Source organism: Sminthopsis crassicaudata, chromosome 1, assembly GCF_048593235.1.
Source record: "Sminthopsis crassicaudata isolate SCR6 chromosome 1, ASM4859323v1, whole genome shotgun sequence".
NCBI lineage: Eukaryota > Metazoa > Chordata > Mammalia > Dasyuromorphia > Dasyuridae > Sminthopsis > Sminthopsis crassicaudata.
This window is the reverse complement of record NC_133617.1, coordinates 151,264,166-151,285,679: the sequence shown is the minus strand read 5'-3', so window position 1 is coordinate 151,285,679 and position 21,514 is coordinate 151,264,166. Positions and strand designations below refer to the sequence as shown.

The 21,514-nt window shown below is 32.8% G+C and overlaps 1 protein-coding gene across 15 annotated transcripts in view; it reads right to left on the bottom strand.

Moving 5' to 3' along the window:
* The window catches only part of RUNX1T1 (RUNX1 partner transcriptional co-repressor 1), a 167,194-nt gene that overhangs the window by 60,455 nt on the left and 85,225 nt on the right, over positions 1-21,514 (bottom strand). For 13 of the 15 annotated variants that reach the window (XM_074269633.1, XM_074269643.1, XM_074269611.1 and 10 more), the window contains 2 exons: positions 5,250-5,387; positions 2,938-3,179 (listed from right to left, as the gene is read on the bottom strand). In XM_074269633.1, coding sequence (XP_074125734.1) covers positions 2,938-3,179; positions 5,250-5,387 — 380 coding nt within the window. Of the gene's footprint in view, positions 1-2,937; positions 3,180-5,249; positions 5,388-7,315; positions 10,117-14,462; positions 16,430-21,514 lie in introns of those variants that run through there. The other 2 variants (XM_074269662.1, XM_074269670.1) reach the window with 2 other exon arrangements.

Genomic DNA, 21,514 nt, shown 5'->3' with positions numbered 1-21,514 from the left:
ACCCTATTTTAATTTTAATTGTCATTGTGACTACTTGGTAGAAGGCAAAGAGACTACCTTATCTTTCCACCAAAGTACTTTGGGGCTAAATTAGGCCCACTAGTTAAACTACTGTGGAAATAAGGCCAAAATCAGGTTGAATCATTCTGATTGACAGAGGAAAGGTACATTCTTTTCACACCCACAAATACTTGGTTCCCAAAAGAAATTATGGGAAAAGAATATTGACAGCTATTTCCCACTATTTGGGGAGGGGAAAGTGAAAGGAATATCAAGAACCATACTATAATGAGACTGAAAGTCACACCACAAAGCATTATTTTATTATTGTTATTTTTGTATTGTTCTGACCTGTGATTTCATAAATTTAGAGAATTTATGGGCAGAAAATCTCTGATCAATGCAAAACAGCAAATGTTCTGCAAATTACAACTTTAGAGCTGCCTAAGGCAATGGGAAATTATTAGACTGGCTCAGGGTTATCACACAGCCTGTAGATGTCAGAAGCTTGATTTAACATAGGTAGTTTTGATTCCCAGTCTAACACTCTTATCCATCATATTACACTAACAACAAACCAACAAAACCAAAAGTGTTTTCCTTAGTAAGGGTCAAATAATAAATTATTTCCAACATCATAACTAGAATATATTAAATTTAAACAGAATTCTCTTGATAATGAGTCCTCTAACTCCTAAAAAAAAAAAAGTGAGGATTCTGGTGGGTTAAACATATACACAATAACTTTCCATTTTCTCCTCTATCTGTGTGAACTTGTCTATTTTTTTTAAAAGAAATACTGATTCCCTAATTTCTCCTCAGAGAAAATTGTCCAACCTATAGGAAATAATATACACAGCTGATTAAAGGATATAAATTTCTGCAGAATAAGAATTTAATATGTACAGTTTTAAATATATCTATATCTATTAATAGATAGACAGATATATATAGATATATATCTTCCTTATTATTCAGAGGACTGTAATGTAAAATCCAATCCCCACAAAGCACCTTCTTAATATGAAAATACTTAAATTTATTTAACAACGTATTTACATATATTCTATTAGAGAACTACTTGGATTGGAGTTGTACTGTGATTAGTAATTAGCTTTGGTAACTTGTTTTCACTGAGTAACTTGGAAAAATTATTAAATTTTACCAGGAGAAATTTTCCTTAATAATTTTAACAACTTGACATATGAAAGATTTTTTACAAGGCAGTTAAGGTAGCTTTCTGCAATGTAAATTTATCTGTAAGCCAATGTTGACCAGGAATGTATCAAAAGATCTACAGGGCAGTAAATACATTCAATTCTTTTATTATAAATGAATAAACATGTAAATACATACATATATACATGTGTATATAGAGAGAAACAGAGACAGAGACAGAGAGACATGGGGGGAGAGGGAGACTATAATTGAATAAAAAGAAAGCTTGAATTGAACTTGGCAAAATTTTGTTCATGCTTGTTTAAGTTCCAAAACTTTTTTTAAATTCCAAAAATGAATTCTAACATAATGGAAATAGCTTATCCATTAACTACAAAGTCTGGGATAGGATAGATATATCTCTGTCCCAAATCCCTTACTCATGAATATCTATGAGGACTTCAATTTCAAAGTCTTTGATATTACATCATGGAATCTCAAAGTCAAAATGGTCCCCAGAGGCCATATAGTACAAATTGCACCTGAACAAGAATCTCCTCCATATTTTTTTTTGCAAGACACATCTAATATGGCTTAACCCGTATTATGAAAGAAGAATTATTTATTTTAAAAAGGCGCAAGCCAAAGACAAAGTATATCTGGATTTCAGAATCATTTTGATCATTATAATACAAAGTTATTCTGTGGCTTTGGTCAAGCACATATCCCGTTTCTTCTTCTAATTTTTAAACTGGGAATCATGTTTTAGGTCTCACTAAATTATATAAAATAATTATGTATCTGAAGAATTTGTAGAACCTCAGAAGTAAGGAAAAGTAATAAGAGGCCAAATAATGTCATAGAAAGATCACTGGATCATTGGGAGAAATCAGAACAGCACGTTCTGTTGGAAGTTCTACCACATCTGAGCCATGGAATCTTGGGCAAGATATTTAAAAGTTCCTGACCCTACTATTCAAAATTAAAATAATATTCACAAGTGAAAAAAAAAAATCAAAAAAAAGTTATGAGAGAAATTTTTAAATTACAACGGTTGCTTTGAAATTGGTAACATTACACAAACTTGAATCATTATTAGGAAGTGGTTAATCTCATTGGCATCAATTATATAACAATATATATTAATAGAATAAGGCTTTCTGGACACTTCTCAGCTTAATTTCATACAACAATTGGGTAATTCTTCATATTAAGGCCCAAATTTTATTTTTTAAAAACAGCAATTGGCTTTGGGATCCAATGTCAATGTATCAATAAACCTTCTATGGAAGGACCTCAATTAAAAAAAAAAAAAAAAACTATCAATAGGCCCAAATCTCTATTTTTAGGAGGTAGATAATAATAATGATATTCATACATCAAAATATACAGTTATGTTCATTCTTCTAATTTACATTGCATATTTACTTTGGGCTGGAACCAATTATCATATTTTATATCTAATTATGATGTGGATTTAAAGAATGTGACCACTTAGGGACAATTTTGTATCATTCTATCTTTATCAGGCAGATAGCAAATGAAGTCTTAGGCTGGACTGATATATAAATATAACATAGCATCCACTCCCACATCACCCTCCAAGGCCCACTTAGAATTTGGGGCTACATTAATATCGATGTCAAGAAAAGACCAATTTCACTTTTTGCAATGTAAATAAACCACCATATAATAACCAGCTTGAATACATCTAATACAACCATTGTCCTTCAAAGAGAATTAATTAGGAAGGGAGCAAGTTGTTGGGCATGTGCTTACCACCAGTCCTAGTACAAGAGTGCGCACTCTTTCCCCTATTTCTGGTGAAATGTCATTGCCGAACTGCTGCAAGGTAGTAAGAAATCTCTTCAATTTGCTGAGTTGCCTTGCTCCACACGCTGGTGGTAACTGCTGATTAGCCAGAGAGGAAGAGGAAGAAGAGGAAGGCCCATTGCTAAAGCCATTGGGTGGCGATGGGGCTCCATTCAAAGCTGTGGGTGAATGGCTTGTGCCATTAGTTACTGTCAGAAGCACAAAGCAAGAAGAAAAATGAAAATAAAATTCTATGGAAAATAAGTCATAGATAACTTTATTTCAAGTTGATTTTATGAGGTGAATATGTTCTGACTTTTGGTCAAATATGTTAAGTGCACAGATACTCCAGGTTAAAATTCTGCTTGATTAAATGGCCTGACTCCTCATAAATAAATACTACTTCTATCCACACAGGCGCTGATAATGAATGGAATCTGCTACAGAGTGGGGACAGCCTTAGCTCCCATGTGCACATATGCCAACCACCTGAAACATTTCAATCATGGAACAAGCAGCATTTGGATGTCAGCCTTTTGTCATAGGCTTCTATCAATATAACAGGAATATTCTTCTCTAAACTGCTCCTCTAGAAAAAATGTACATTTGGTGGAGACTAAATTTATCACTGAACATTTTTAATCGTGTTTTGTACACACAACTGACAGCTGTGTTTATAAAAACAGGACTTTCAAGTTTTAACCTTCTACCACCCAATTAGAAGGCTATTTTCTCCCCCACATATTTCTTTAACCACTTCTTTAGGGAAAATGCAAATTTTCTGTAAGATGGCAGAATACATGCAGCATTAATTGAGAATTAATTTTCTGAAGTTGAAAGGGGACATCCTAATTCAGAGTTGTAATAAGAGATAGCATGGATGTATGCCAATTTGTTCAATTTATTTCTGATAAAACTGATTTAGGCATTAATATAATAAACTACAAGGACTCTGCTAGAAAGAAAGAAGCAGGTCTTTAAGAAGAGGGAGTGGCAAAATTAGTAATTGCCAATTATTTTTCAAGGGAAGCTATATAAATTTCACTCATCAATCTAATACCATGCTGAAATATTCATCTCAAACACAGTGTTGTAACTAGTAAATTATAACCAATTCCTCATTAATAAATCTTTTTTAATATTATCAATACTTTGCCTCCCCAAAATGAGTTCTATTACGTTCTATGCATGTTCAAGACCACTAATCTAGATTTATACCTAAATAAATAAGTGCTAAATTTGGGTCCTCAAAACAGCCATCTACATTTCCCTGGGACACTGGGGAATAGCAAACCAACACAACAGTAGTTGACAGCATTATTGCTTGACACCAATCAAGGTATCCAGTTCCTTACAAGTTTAAAAGGTTTGTTAAATTACAATGAAATATGGATAGGTATAAAGCCAATTCTTCTACTCCAACAATTTTTAAAATACTAAGAGAAAAAAATGTAAATTTTTCCTTCTATATGGTTCTTCCATTCACGTGGATTTTTTGGCACAAATTCAAAAAGTGGAATTATATTCAACAGATAGTGATTTTTAGCTCAACAAATATATTCCTTTACAGAACCCTCTACAGAACTTTGCTAAGGCTTGAAAACTGCTATGTACTATCCTTTTTGGAATACATGGGATAAGGGGAACTTTCTACTGTCAGAAAATAGAAAGTAAGTTCCATTCACTGATTCATAAACTAGAGCCAAAGCCAATAGCATAAAATGTCAGAGATCTGAGTTGTTCAAATTAATAAAGATGCTGTTTGTTTTAAACATGCCCGTGTTATATTCCCACACTTGGCAAATGCCCTGATATGTAGATAAGGTCACGTTGTTCCTATTATTACTTGTAAGAGACTAAATAAGCAGACAGCTAGTTTAATTGGCAGGAAGGTGGAGGATAGGAGGGGAGCACACTGGTACAGATATGCATTGAGCTTGGAATGATTTCAACACATTCCTAAGAATAAATCAAAGGCCCCCCCAAAAAATCAAAATAAATAGTAGTATACTGAATTATTTGTTCAAGAATAAATTACACAAGACCAAGATGATGTATGTTGACTTAATTTTTAAAAGTCTAACCAAATGACAAATAATAATGCAATTAAGAAAAACCTAAATCAAATTTAGACATTATATGGATTTTTTTTTTGAGGGGGTGAGTTTTGCATTATTTTCACTTCATACATTAATGTTGGAGTTTTTGTTTCCCTTGCCCTTAAATGTAAAAAATACAGAATTAAAAAAAAAAAAACCAGAGCAAAGTAGGGTAATTACATGTTGTGGGTGTGAATGAACTGCTTCTTGGCGCTCCTTGGGTCGTTGGAGGAGGCGGCATTGTGGGAGGTGTCAGTCGGGATTGTGTCTTCACATCCACAGGTGAGTCTGGCATTGTGGAATGCTTCTCACTACGATCTACAAGACACCACAAGAAATATATTTTACCTTTTAAGACCAGTAAATCTCCAAAATTAGGTTAATTTTCCCCACCTCCAAACCCTCATCAAAAAGGCTGTGGTAGGAATTTAAAAAGAATTGATCCTTTCTGTGGATAAAACAAGCCTTCCTGCTGAAACTCCAATCAGAATTGCATCATCGAAACCTCACCTAAGGAGGTAAAACACAGATGGCAGGCCCTCATTTGTAACTAGGCTATATTATCTTGTATATTTATTTCTGGCACATGCAGATGCTACCTTGATAGTATTGGATGGTATAACACAACTTCAGTGGCAATTGCAGCCAGCAATAGCAAGCAGGAATAAATGGATGGCAAGAGAAAGAGAGCAATGAATCCCCCGTAAGACAACTCAGGAAGAACTAAAGCCTCCTGCTTTGTTGTACAGGTGAGAGAGAGGTAGGAGCCAGCCCTCTTGGTGACTATTCTCTGTAACACCTGCTGTCCCCTGCCAGCTTTTGTTTCCAAACTATTAGATAGAGCAGGTTAAATATTCCATGTCTCCTGGACATATTTTCCACTCCAATTTCTTTTCCTGTCCTATTCTAAAAAGCATCAATAAATAAATAAATACCATATGCCACATAATGAAGGCTATCTTTTCTTTATTCAGTTGTCATGTGTTTATAAACCATTATTACAGGAGGATGGTTGCACTGTTTCAATTTACAATGGGGGGAAGAGGTGTTGAAGAGAATGAATATTAATTCTAAGAAACATGGAAAAGTTAAAGATAGCCCCTATCTACATGTGTATCAAATATCATATCAATAAGGGGGAAAGACTAAATTATCTTCACCTGCTCTATAATGTTGCTTCCCAGGCTTGTTTGAAGACAAGTTTTGATTGTGTAAAGAATAAAAAGATGTTTTACCTTGAATATAAAAGCAGAGTAACCATGACATAGTAAGTGAGCCTTACACTGCACTCTTCCATTAATAAATGGCTCAGGTCTAATATTAATCAATAATTAAGGAGAATCTTTCAGCAATGCCTTTTCCCAAGTGATACACCTCTCCCAGTACATGTTAAATGTTTCCATTAATCTAATTCTATTTTAATTTTTATCAATTAAATGTCTTCTGTAAAGTAACAGCTACATCCATAAACCATATGCCAGAAATATCAAAGAATTGTTTTAAATTTTGTAATCTTACAAATTGCCTAATTGTCCTTAGGGAGAAATGGCCTTAAGGAGTAAAATGATCTCTCCTCTCCTTAAATAATATTTCTTTTTAAACTTTATTTTTAACGCAAAATACATAAAATACCTATGGAAAATCCTTTAAAGAAAAACTATTACATTTTCGGGTCATAACTGTTATTAATTCATTTAGGAGAAATTCTCAATATGACAATTATTAATAAAAATAAAATTCCAGATTTGCAAATTGTGGCCCTTTCACAAAGACATCTCACATTCAGATCACTATAAATTTTTTTCTTTCTCAAGTATTCCTTATTTATGCTGAAATAAAGACAATACTGTATTAAGGAAAGGATACAACAGAACAATCAAATAACCTAATAGTCACATCAATTAAAAAAAAAAACATCTTCATGCTTTGGTTTATGGTATCAACAATTTTACTTTGAAGTTCAAAGTGTTGACTAAAAGATAGGCAATGTCCTTTGCATATTAGTAAAAGTATTGTTAAGTGGTTATTAGACATATACATACATACATACATATATATATACATATATATGTTTGTGTGTGTATATATATATAATTTATCTTGTTACTTATTACAAACTTACTTTCTTATTACTAAGCTAAAACATTTCATCTACTATCGGAAAAAAAGTATTCTAAGTAATATTCATAGAGACTCAACTTAAATTTGCTTCTGCAATAGTTAAATTCATCTCACATTCTACTCACCTCAACCAACCTCAGCAACAAGGGAATAAATAGCTTTCAGCTTATGTTGCAACTGAGGGAAGAGGTACAGCAGCAAATACAGGCCTTCCTAAATAAAGGCAAATATTTCTGTCATGCCAAGAAAGGAGGGAGAAAGGGAGGCTTGCCAGAGCTGGTTGAGAGATAGCAGTGGGAACGGCTGGTCCATCTGGTTTTCATTCTGCTAACACTCATATTGAACTGTTAGAGAAGGCAGTCCAGATACACAGATTTGAAGCACGTGGGTGCACAGACGGAGAAAGGAAGGGGGTGGGGCAAGGCAGAGGAGAGGGAAGAAAAAGAAAAAATAGAGATGCAAGAGGAACTAATGGAGTAAGGAAGTCCAGAGAGGAGGATTAAATGATAAGGGAAGAGAAAGAGCGGTAGGAAGACATCAACAAAGAAAGATGAGAAAGGAAAAAGAATTACTCAAAAACATTATTTTGAAGCAGGGGACAGCTCCAGCTTACAAAGAATCAGCACCTCTCTCTGGTTTGCTCTCCAAATGACAATTAAACAATATCAAGAAACCTGGAATCACTCTTAGATTCCCCTCACCTTTTTTGTTCATCATAAGCATGCTCTTTCTTTCATATGAAAAAAATTTAAACACTTGCCTTTACCCAACTTTCCATGTGATTATTTTCTAAAAACAGTTCTAAAACATAGCCGAAAACCACCACCAGGTATATATATGGTACTTCCGCTCCAGCTTACAAAGAATCAATACATCTCTCTGGGTTGCTCCCCAAATGACAATTAATCAATAACAAACTTGGAATCACCATTGGATTTGTTCATCATAAGCATGTTCTTTTTTACATCTGAAAAGTTTTTGAATACTTGCCTTTACCCAAGCTTTCCATGTGATTATTTTCTTAAAACACTTAGCTTACATATCTTTGCTGAGAAAAATAAAGAAATTTCCAAAGTAGTACCTATCAAAAATTTTCAGTTTTTCTAAACAAAACTATAGTTCTAAAACACAGCCAGAAAACACCACCAGGTGTATATGGATGGTACTTCAGAATGTTAATATTAGCAAAGGTTCTGGCTTCATTTTAATAAAATGGAACTTCAACCCAAAAGTCCAGCAATCTCGGACAAAGTAGAATTCATCTGTAACTTATTCTGCCTTACTTAATACAATCACTCTAGAAGCTGGAAAGTGAAATAACAAACTAGTACCAACACACAAAGACATACCCATGCATGCAAATGCAAGCACGCAGGCTCACATGCATATTCTGTCTCTCTCCCTCTTTTCCTCTTTTTCCCCCCACCCCCTCTCTGTCTGTCTCTCTCTCTGTCGCTCTCTCTCTCTCTGGTGCAGAGTTAAAATAAATTCAGAAAATGTGTTTCAAGTATGTTGATATCTATTACATTTGTTTTGCATTATATTCTTTTAAAATTCTGCAACACACACACGAGAAACTTTTATAGCAATGAGCACAAAGTTATGATTTAATCACAGAAGCATTTAACTCCTTTTTAAATTAGAGAATATGGTAAAACCAACTTTAAATTATGACATTTCATGTGCAGATATCTGGTTTATGAAATTATAGTGTTCTTGTCCTACATTCAATTTTTGAGTTATTTTTACAACTATATTTAGTTGGTTTAGGTAAACAGTGATATTTACTGTAAGAGCAAAAAATTATAAAAACTATGAGACAGAGATAGAAAAGTGCGTGTGAAAGAGATATGTATAGTCAAATGGATCAAATTTATTTAACCTAAATAATTTAGGCCACTTCTAAATAGGACAATCTTTCGTATAGGGTAACATTTCAACTTGTATGGCACACATCCAGGTCAAAAGTACCAAGGAAGGTTAATGCATGGAAGAAAATATGGTATATATAAATACATTACCGATCCCATTTCAATATCCAATTGAATGTCAGGTCTTTGTAAAAGTGGTATGTTTCACATTTCCTTTTTTAAATGGGGGGAAAAAGAATGCTATAATATGCTGTGGCATTTATTTTACTTTTACTTAGTTCAAATAGTTCCAGATGCATATGTAAGGTATGAAGAATTCTTAATAGATACCCCATTCCACTTTTTCAATATCTTATTTTATAATGATAGTATTAATAACAATGACTAGTAATCTATATGTATATAGATGTACATTCAAATGCACAAAAACACTCATTCTCCTTTTAAGACAGCTTATTTAACTTTACTGTGTTCTAAATAGAAAGAAATAGTATTTTATTCACCTTGATATCATTTCAATATATAGTCCAGTGCACTGTATATAATAGATATTTGATCATCCCCATTTTAGAGATATGGGAAAAGTGACATATCCAAAGTCACTTTAGTAGTAAGTCAGTTAGTAATAAATGAAAGAACCAAAAGTAGAAAGAAAACCAAGACTTTTTTACTAATAAGGGCAAATATCAATGCTTCCAAATGGAATCCTGTAATTGTTGATGACATTTTGATTTTTTCTTTTTTTGGTTTTGGGTCGTTGTTGTTGTTGTTTTGGTAAAGAGAATAATATATGGAAGAGGGAAAGGAAGAAACTCAAATCTTAGTTCATTCACAATATGTAATAATTCTCTCATATGGTAGCCATTTCTTTATGTTAAAATTATGAAATAGACCCCTCCAAGAAAATTAGAGTCCCCAAGGAACTGAGCTGATTTCTCAAGGCTCCTAAAGCTCTTTATCAGCTGTCCTCAGGTTAAAAAACAACAACATAAAAACAAAAACAAAAACACACACACACACACACACAACTAATGGAGAAGGCTTGCCTGATGAGGAGTGCTACCAAAGCTATTTATTTAGATTATTACCTTTAAAGACTTAGCTATAGAAGAAACAAAAAAAACAAACAAAAAAAAAAAAACTAAATTTAATATAATTTAACCTTTGAAAAAAAAAACTACCTGAAACAGCTAGTGCTTTAATTCACATTAAACAATCTACCTGGATCTCTTTTGGCTAGAAGAAAGTGGTACTCATAATTTGTAATTTTTTAAATGCCAATCAATCCTATATTTTTACACACACACACACACACACACCCAAAAACACATGAGTGAAAATGCAGAACCATGCTGTAAGGAAAGGAACGTAGGCCAGCAAAAATTAGTAGAACTGAGCTTCAGCCAATAACTTTTCATTAATTCCTTGTGAGGTTTTCAAAATTCACCAATTTGGAACAGAACTCCTCATTGGTCAAATGAAAGGGTTACTTTCCATCTCTAAATTTCAACAGGTCAATAATTACTTGCCTCATATTCTATTAGCAATAAACCAAACCCCATCACATCAAGATGTTACTCACAGCTCTAAAATATCCTAGCTAAAATAAATAAAAGCTCTAAATATATAAATATATAAAGACAACAAGAGACCAAAGAACTAATGAGAAATTAATGGAAATTAGACTGGAATAGGGTACTTTTTTGCCTATAACTCTCTCTCTTTATTTGTAAAATGAGAGATCTGAATTAAGATTATTATTGCTAAAGCCCTTTCTAATTCTGTATGAAGTCACCCATTATTAAACATATGATTTTAGTATAAGGAGTATTTTCCCTTTGTCCTTAAAAATGTCTAAACAAAGGGTAGAATTTTAAGAAAAGCAGGTTTCAGCTTAATATAGGGAGAAAAAAAAGTTTTAAGAATTAGAACTACATGAACTTAGAAAGGACTATTCTCAGGTATAAGGCCTTCTCTCTCACTATAAGTATTCAAGCAATTTTCAGGTATGTTATAAGAAGGGTTTCTGAAGATCCATCAAACTTTCAGTTTAACTCTACAAATTGTGTCTAAGTGAAATATTTTCATTAGCTTCATATTTTGCTGAATACTGACAGCATAATATGGGGTAAATAATATTGGATTTAGGAGTTAGACAATTTGATTTTATATCTTGACTTCAACACACTAGTTGCATAAATACAGTGGAGTTAATTAACCTAAGTCTCAGTTTCTGGAGCTATAAAATGGGTATAATAAAACTTCTATTGGCTTCACAGGGTGTGTTATGAGTAAAGCAACTTGTAAATTCTAAAGAGATGTATTTATTTTTTGCATGTGTGCATGTGTCTATGAATGTATGTACAACATTACTACTGGTACTAGTTCTTTCTAAAACCAAGTAGAATAAGTTTAGTTCTTGCACTTAACAATCATTCAAGTACTTGAGAGCATGAGGAACATTCTCTACTCCTTTCTTCATTCCATGACATGATGCAAATCCCCTTCAATGCTCTAATCATTCTTTCTTTAGATATACTCTGGATTATTAATGTCTCAGGTTAAAATGAGGCATCCAGGATGGATCATGATACAGTCAGAATAGAATAAAACTGTGACCTCACTTGCTTCAGAGAGTTTATTTTTATTAGTGTTGCTAGACCACAAAAGCCTATTTGGCTACTAATGCCATTGGTGAAGTGTTAAAACCAAACAAATAAATTTTGCTTCTCTAATGACTTGCATCATTCTTTCTTCTTGTCATCTTAAAACAAATCTTACCAGCCAAAGGACTCTTTCCTTCCTTCCTATTTTCTTCCTCTTATCCAAATTAACACTCTTCTTTGCTACTAATCTCTCTCTAGCATTTAGCAAAGCCTTTCCTTAATTTCAAAGACCTCCATAATTTAGCTCGACTCTGACATTTGAGATCATTTCACATCACTCTCACACTCCATCTTCCAGACACAATGTAACCTACAAAACTCATCTAGATCGTCTATCTTTCCCTACTTTTTGCTCAGGTAGTTTCTAGATGTGATCTCTTTCTTGTCTAAACAGAATTAAAATGAGGAAGAGCTCTGAGACCAAATAACCTCTCCAATTGTTTCACTTAGCAGATACTGAGTTTTAGAGAGGATTAATAACTTCCCAAGAACATTCAAGTATAGAAGGCATAATTCAAACTCAGCTCCTCAGATGCCAGTCAGCATACTCTCCATTCTATCTCCCTCCCTACTGTGTACCTATCTTATAAAACCCAATTTAAATACCACTTCCTCCAGTATCTACCTGAATCAATTTCATATTCTTACATTAGCAGTAATAACTTTTTCTCCACCACAATTCTCATAGTATTTTGGTTTGGAACTTATCTTAATATATTTATTTAAACTATTAGATTATTTTATATTTGAATTAATGTTTATATATAGCTGCAATGTAACTCATTGCTTCATGACTGTGAGCTTACATTATTAGGGACCTTAAGATCATTTTCAGTGCTATGTGCACAGCAGGTACTTGATGATTGTTGGGTAGGTTAAGATAGAATGTAAGAAGCAAAGAGAATACAAGGAACTATAGAATGAAAAGGAACTTCAGCAGGAAACTAACAAACCACTTGCAAGAAGAGCTTGTTTTGGACAGTAACGTGTAGGACACATAGCAAAGTACAAAGTGTTCCAAAAAGTAATTAAGCTTTAATTAATAAGTGTTGCAAACTTATATAAAACAATTTTTAAAGATTATTTAGGTTTCTTATTAAAAATTCAATGGAATCACCATTTTGAGCTATACATTGCTCTACTCAACTTTTAAACTTTGCAAAAATTTTCAGTATCTTAGCATAAAAAGAACAAGCATGCTAGCCTTTATTTAGATCATCCAAAGAACAAGGCTATGGTGCATTTGCAACAATTTTGACATAAAATCTCACAAAAAAAAAGGTTAATGAAAATAGTGCAGATGACCACATAAGGGAACCTCCACTTCCAATCCACCAGTCTAACTACTATCCAGAAACCATCACACAAGCAAGTGCACAGGATATACATAATGAATGATATGCCATCATGTTAAAATTTAAATTTGAAAATTATTCAAAATTCAAAAAGCTAAATATAAGCAAAAAGAAATTTAAGTAACTAAAAAAGTAATAAGTAATTAAAATTTCAAATGACTTTTTTTGAAAAAAAATTAAAGAAATAACTTCTGAAGATATTTTTATAAAGAAACTGAGGCAAACGTAAGTTAAAAATCTTGCCCAGGGTCACACAGTTAGCAAGTATCTGAGGCTGAATCTGAACTGGCTCTTCTTGACTCCATTTTATCCAGCTAACTACCAGGTTCCTATTCTGCAATGTAAATGATTAGAACAATACCTGGCACTACTGAGAAGATAAATCATTTGCCAAGAGCAACATACCTATTCTAGAATGGAACCCAAGTCTTGAGGACAAAGAACATTCATTTTGTGGATGGTAAAATATCTTAGATACATACAGTCTGAATGAGGTCATGAGTCACACACACACACACACACACACACACACACACACACACACACACACACAGAGAGTAAAATTGCCACTGTTATCATTAGATATAAACATGGTAATGTTACTTTACTCAGAAAGCTCCCCAGTCTATCTCGAATGTTAAAATGTACCAAATTTTTGTATTAATGCATCCATTTATTTCATAAATATTAGAGATAACATTCATTTAACAAACACTAGAGATACAAAGATGAAAACTAAAGAGTTCCTAACCCCAGTGAGCTTACGTTCTCTTGGAGGAAAGAACTAACATCTACTTTTAATTTTTCTCTGGAATACACACTCCATGTTTTCAACTGCCCATTGGACATGCATAATTCCCACAACAAAACTAGTTCCCTGGCTTGATTTCTCTTTAAGTCCTGGCAATAATTCCCCAATTACTTCTGCTTTAATTTCTCTACTTCTATTTGGGCTAGAAACAAATCTTTCAGTTATCCATGTTCTGAATCATATGGACGTTTGTGGTCCTCCTCTTCTCTCTACAATTATTGCTCCATATCTGTTCTTAAGTCCCCTGAAATAGACTAATTTCTAGGACAAGACACAGACTATGTCTTCCATGATGCCTTCAAGTGCCAAGTAAAATGTTCACCTTCTGCCAATACATTTTCCTGATGCTCCCTTATTTCTAGTCCTGCCACCTTGTCTTATCTCCAACCTATCTCACTTGTACATAATTATTTGTTATCTCCCCCATTAGTCTGAGAAAACTCCAAAAACAAAGATTGTTTTTTGCTTTTCCTAGCACTTAGCAGAGTCCCTTGACTTAAAGCAAGTGCCATTCAAAAACATGTGTTTATTTTCCAGGCTATAATCTTATCCGTGTATGATATTCTCACCTCCAATTTAGGTCAATCGCATCTATTCACTTTTTTCCTAAAGTAATGAGATGTCTAATCTTCAGAAAGAGCAGAAATCTAGGTCTTTCTAACTTCAAAGATATCTTTTCTATCCACTCTGCCAAATATTTGGTTGTAATTGTTCTTTAAAAGGACCAAAATGACATCACAATGTGTCGAACTATGACTAAGCAGACTAAGATAGTTGAGAATACTTGACCACAGGTCACACACAAACAGTCTGTGTGCACAGGTTTGAGTGGAGATGTTTCTAATGGTACATTTCACATTATTTCACATTTCTTGGAGCTACTGCAGTTCTGCTTCTTTCATAGAATATAGCACCTTCTCTGATGAGTTTGATATAGCATCTTTCATGTTGCATAATTGATTCCAATAGTACACATTCTCTGAATATGTAAACTGTTCTTTCAATTGGTTCAATATTCCTATGCGATAGCTTCTATTCACTCCTCATTTGCTACTACCTAGAAAATAGTAGTAACTAATGGGCTTATATATCAAAGAGATATTTAAGGGAAAGGGACTTGTATGTGCAAAAATGTTTGTGGCAGCCTTCTTTGTAGTGGCTAGAAACTGGAAATTGAATGATTGCCCATCAATTGGAACATGGCTGAATAAATAAATGGTATATGAATGTTATGGAACATTATTGTTCTGTAAGAAATGACCAGCAGGATGAATACAGAAAGATTTTATTTTACTTTACTTATTTTATTTTACTTTTTCTTTGTTAAAAAAATTACATATTCTACATCATTCATTTAAAAATATTACTCTGAGAAAAATTACATAAACTTTACTAGACTTCCAAAGGAGTTCACAAAAAAAAAAGGTGAAGAATTCCAGAATCTAAACTTTTTTTTCCAGTGATCTCTTATACTAGATCAATGACCAAAGAAAAACATCTAAATCAGTATATCTGCTTCTAAAGTCCTGGCCCTAAAGTGCTGAACTATAATTTCAAATGGGCCAATTTCCTTCTAGAACCTAATCCAGATGGTACATGAACATCTTAAATTCAGTATCTCCAAAACAGAACTGATTCATTTTTTGCCTTTGGACACCTTTCAAAACATTTGTTTCTTTGTTTCTATTGATATCATGATTATCATTAGGTAATCATGATTCTGATAACTGAAGTTTAAAAACTTAAGAACAATTCATGAATCTTGACTTTCACTCACTACCTGCCTTCTTCATCCCCCGAAATATCCAAATTTTTTTTTCTCTTTGACCCCAAAGATAACTAGAAACAAATAGGTAGAAATGGCAAAAATGAAAATTTAAATAGTTTGCTCAGAGGAAAAATTCCTTAACAATTAGAGGTATCCCATAATGGAGATAAGGGTTCATTCACTAGTAGTCTTCCAAAAAATAAAAAATAAAATTGAATAATTGATAAATTAGTTTGGGGAATCTATTTAAAGTAGAGGTAAAAAAACATATTTCCTTCTAATTTCTTTTAATGTGAAAAACCAGCATTTATAAGTATAATCTATTCTACTTTCAAAAACAGCTCTTACATTCATACCCTTCTCTACATTAATATAATGAAGTGATAATTGTGATAAGTTTTTTTGTTAGAAACAGAATAGTGATTCTTCTGGGTCACTCTTCACCCATGACTCGGGGATAAAAGGTAATCTCAAATCAAATTTACATCAAATCTGACTTAACTGGCCTAGCCATACCAGATATAATGATCCTCTGTTCAAATGATGGAAACAAAATATAGGGTTTGCAATTAAGGAGGGCAAATCAGGACAAGGTGATTGAAGCATCTGATGCTAGAATATAGCTCTATCTGAAAATACTTTGAACATTAATGCCATTAATGCTTTAAGAGTAAATAAGCCCCTTCAGTGAAATAAATCAGGTAACAATAACAAATGACCATAATAACCCATTATTTGAATAAGAAGTCAACATTTGACAAAAATTGCTAAAAAAAAAAAAAAAAAAAAAAAAAAGTTAACAAGTAGTTTGGCAAAAACTAGGCATGGACCAACATGTCACACTATATACAAGGTCAAAATAAGCAAATTATTTAAACATAAAAGGTGATATTATAAGTAAATTAGAGTAACATGCCTTGATTCTCAATATTTAGGCAATTAAATCAAGTTTATAAAAATAAGAGCCATTTTCCAGTTGGTAAATGGTCAAAGAGAGCTCTTTAAGAAGAAATTCAAGTTAACACAATCAATTTTTTTTAAAAATGCTCCAAATGACCAACCAGAAAAATGCACATTAAAACAAGTGACCACATATTCATCAAATCAGTAAAATTGACACCCCAAAATGAGGGGAAAATGATAAATCTTGGAGGGCCTACAGGAAAATAGGCACATTAGTGAATTGTTTATCCAACCATGAATTGGCCAAAGTTTTCTGAAAAGCAATTTGGAACTATGCCAAAAAATTTACTAAACTGTACAGATATACACTTTGACCCAGCAATACCACTATTAGGCCTATATACCCTTAGGAAATTAAAGAAGAAAGGTACTCCACATATTAAATATTTAAAACAACTCTTTTCACAGTGACAAAAAAATTAGAAACTAAGTGGTATTCACCAACCAGCTGAACAAATGAATTGTAATGGAATACTGTTATGCTATAAAACATTAAAGAAAGAGCTTTAGAGAAACTTCAAAGTCCACTCACATGGACTGATGCAGAGTGAATTAAGAACCAGGGGGGAAAATATACAATTTATAAAACAATGTAAAAATACCAATTTTCAAAGTCTTAAGAATTGACTGATGCAATAGTTAATCATGATTAAGGACCAAACATCAAACATCCTATCCGTCTTATAACAAATAATAAACTAACATGGATAGTCAGAGCCATTATATATGAGAATCTGTTTAGTTTGACTATGTACATTTATTTGTTATATACAAATTATATCACTATGACAAACTGCCTTTCTTGTGAAGGCTTGTGCACATGAACACACAAACATACATACAAACACACTCATTTTAAATGCTAGTAGACATAAATATATACATATATGTAGATACATCAAAAGCTGAGAAATTTATGTATTCATAAGCACATGGGAATGCTAATTCTGAAGAAGCTGAGATCCTACCTAATAAGTAGTTATTCCTCACATGAGAAAAATTTACTGTTCCCAGTTGCTGTTAAACTAAGTTCACTGTTTAGCAGTAACACAATCATGTTCATCTATTTATATATATCTTAGAAATATCCATATTGTCTTTTCAAGTGTCTCACTCACTTAATAAAGACTCAAAGAGAATATTAGAGAAATAAGAAATGAGAGATTAACTGATACCATATTTTAATGTCACATGTATACAACAGCTCTGATTAATACAGTATTTTTACTTTTACAAAGTGCTTTCTCCTCAAAGGATCTTTTGATGTAAAAAGGAATAGTATTATTAATAGTCGCCATTTCACAACTGTTGTTCAGAAGTAAAGGAACTTTCCTTAAGTCACACTGCTAATAAGCATCAGCTAAAATTTGAACTTAAGTCTCCTGATTATTCCAATCCCTTTCAAATATTTACATTAAAAATTTCAATTCTGAATATAACCTTATTTTATTTATGCTATAAAGGAAGGTAAATTTGTTATTAAATTAAGATGACAGTCTAAATTCTCATCCATTTAGCAGTCATCATTTATATTTTATATAGCACTAGAGTTGTCTCTTGAGCTTATTAAGAATTATAATGGGGGATGGGAAATCAAACCAAATGTTGATAGACAATTACAAATGGCATTCTATGTACAGAATGAAATACACTACTCAGTAAAGATCTATAAGATCATTTTTAAAAATACAAGCTTCCATATATCATTTTCCTCTATGGAATAAAATGGAAGGAAAATGCTTTTTAAAAAAAGTATACTTTTCCCAAATCAAATCACATCTGGAATACTATGTTTAGTACTATATTATACATTCTAAAAACATTTTACAGTTGGCCCATGACCAGAAAAATGTAGTCAAGATGATAAGAGGGCTTAAAATAATGCCATATAATCAATAGTTAAAAAGAACTGAGGTTAGCCATCATCATCTTTATTACAATGATGACTTCAAAGTACTTTATAGTTTGACATTTGATTCTCATAACCTTGAGGTAGATGCCATTATCCCCATTTTACAGATAAGGAATCTGAAGCAGAAAGAGATTTAAGTGATTGTTCCAGGATCAATCAGCTAGGATGTGCCTAACGAAAGGTTTGAACTCAGGTGTTCTTTATTCCAAGTTCTGAGTTCTATTCACTGTGGGAACCTAGAAACTACCTCTCCTTTCTTCCCAACCAAAAACAAAACAAAACAAAATAAAAACAAATAAAAGCCAAGACAACTTTGGGAGTTATGACAGCAAACAGCAAGAATCTAGAATCTGAACAGCTCCTAAGTGGAAGAGGGAATGATACTGTCCCATTTAACTCAATTCAACATGCATTCAGGGGTGTATTCTCTAATGACGGGAGGAGGTGTGGGGCAGAATATTATAAACTGTCAAAATTTTCTATTAGTTATTTTCATTTAGTTTTCTTAATACAAGCATGAATGTAATCTGGAGCAGCTGGGTAAAAAAATGACTATAATGTAAAAACAAGGCATCAAAAAGTATAAGGGCTGAAACTATGAGTTGATGCACTGGAGTCAGACAACCAAGCACTTAAGGGTAATTACCAATTGGACAATACTCTATTACCATACTATTCTGTGCTGGTTTAATCTTTTAGTGTACAGAGAATTGTGGGAGGGATTGGGGATGGAGTAAGACAAGCCAGTCACTTTGCCGGTAGATGAAGAGAAGTAAGATAGTGGAGATCTTGTGTCCATTCCCTTCATTTCTACCCCTAAAAACCAAGAATAAAAACTAAGGATTTTTGCTTATCTTGACTCCAGCTGATTCTAAGCTATCCAGGGTGCTAACCCGGTCTTCACAAAAAAGTTTCCCTGCTTAGCTAAGACAGATAAATGCATCTTTCTCTATCTTGACAAATTTACTAATATGTTCCCAAAATTGTAGTAAGAAAACTGGTACTACTTTAGAAACAACAAATAGGAAATGGTTATAACTTGTATGCAAGTAATACAGCAATCTCTTCAGAACTGTGAAAAAATCTAATTTAGGTACTTAGAATCTAGAGGTTTATGAATAGATACTTAAGACCAAAACATAGTGGACCCTTCTCTTGGAGAAATTATATATTTAGTCAACTAGCATTTATTAAGTATGTATTAATGAACTAAGCAATGAACTCTACAAGTGGGAAACTTGTTTTCAGAATTCTTTGGTCAAGTTTCCTTTACTTCAGTCTTTTAGAGCAAACTGATTCTTAATACTTCCACCAAATTAACTTGATCCATCCCCCTAGTTGTGCCCAATTTATCAGAACTAGTTGAAAACAGTAATGATGATTATGATGGTGGTGATGATGATTATACTAGAATTTATTCAACACTATATAAATTTTACAAAGCCCTCGACATGTCAATTGATTTGATCCTCATACAAATAAGTTTCAAATGTTATTATGCCCATTTTACAAATGAGGAAACAGATACAAAAATCAAATGACTTTGCTTAAGCTTACAAAGCTAATAAGTGTCTGAGGCAAGATTCAAACTCAGGTATTTTCATGCTCCATCAATTTAGCAAACTAGCTGCCAAATAGCATCTTTTTTAATAAGCAAATCTAGGTTAAAACATATTTAGAAGTAAGCCCCCAAAGTCTCTGAACTGTTCATATCTTTTGCCTATGCAATACTATTTATTATTAAACATATATGTGAGAAAGATCTAGGATGGGGGGGGAAAGAACCATTTGAAAAGAATATTAGAGCAGTACTTTTATGGTAGCAAATGCTGGAAACAAAACAAGAATTCATCAATTGGGACAAAACTAAATAAACTGTGACTTGGGAAGAAAATGGAATTTTATACTGCCATGAGAAATGAAAAAAAGATGACAGATTCAGAGAAACCTGGAAACAAATATCCACAAACTGATAAGAGTAAAAGGACTAGAAGCAGAATAACTTAGATGATAGCAATAACAGAAAGAAATGCAACTCTCAAAGACCTTAGAACTCTGCTCAGAACCACTGTCCTGAAAAGCCTGATGATCAAATATGCCTCCTATGTCTTGACCAGTGATGGACTAAAGTTGTAGAATGAAATGAACATTCTCAGACACGGCCCTTTGGGGAGAAAGGGAAAGGGGAAAGAAGATGACAGAGTTTTCCATCCAAGGAAAACTTCTAACTCTTTGATGGGGATTGGGTTCAGGAGAACGTTAGTAAAAGTGATAGCAGCTCAAAAAAAAATTTATAAAATATTTTCTTTATAAAATAGGGGACATAAAATATAGGAGACATAGGAGACAGAAATACACATGAAAGTTTTATTTTCTATCTTAAATCTTATAAATACAAATACAGGTAGTTAGATTATAAATCTAAGTTCACAGTTTCTTAAACAAGCCTTCTTGTTTCTTTCTTGTAAATTGAAATGTTTGTTGATAAGCAAGTTTGCAATAAAAAAGAAAAATATTTTTAAAATATATAGGGAGCATTGATTGTGAATCAGGATTCAGGAAAGTCAAGTTATAGTTTAGGGATCTGTGTAATATTGTGGATAAGAAAGATCAAATAAAAAGATGTTTGTTTTGAAACAGATTTTTTGAAAAAAAATTTTTCATGTTAATAGGGTGAAATAGGGCTTAATTGGAAAGATTAATAAAATTATATAAGAAAGTTTGTCTACAGATGAACATTGTCTCAGTAAGAGTTCTAAAATTGAGGTTAAAATGAGAAGTAGGGGTGGGGTGGTGAATAGAGTGAGCACTTAAGAGAAAAGTCTACTTAGAGCAAAGAAAAGATTGAGGCAAAAGTTATCAAATAAGCAAAATGAAGTTAGCATTAACCTTTGAGGTTAAAATGACATTTTCCTCAAAGAACTCGGAGATTTATGGTGAGAGGTGCTAAGAAATTTGCAGAAAGTAAATAAAAGAGC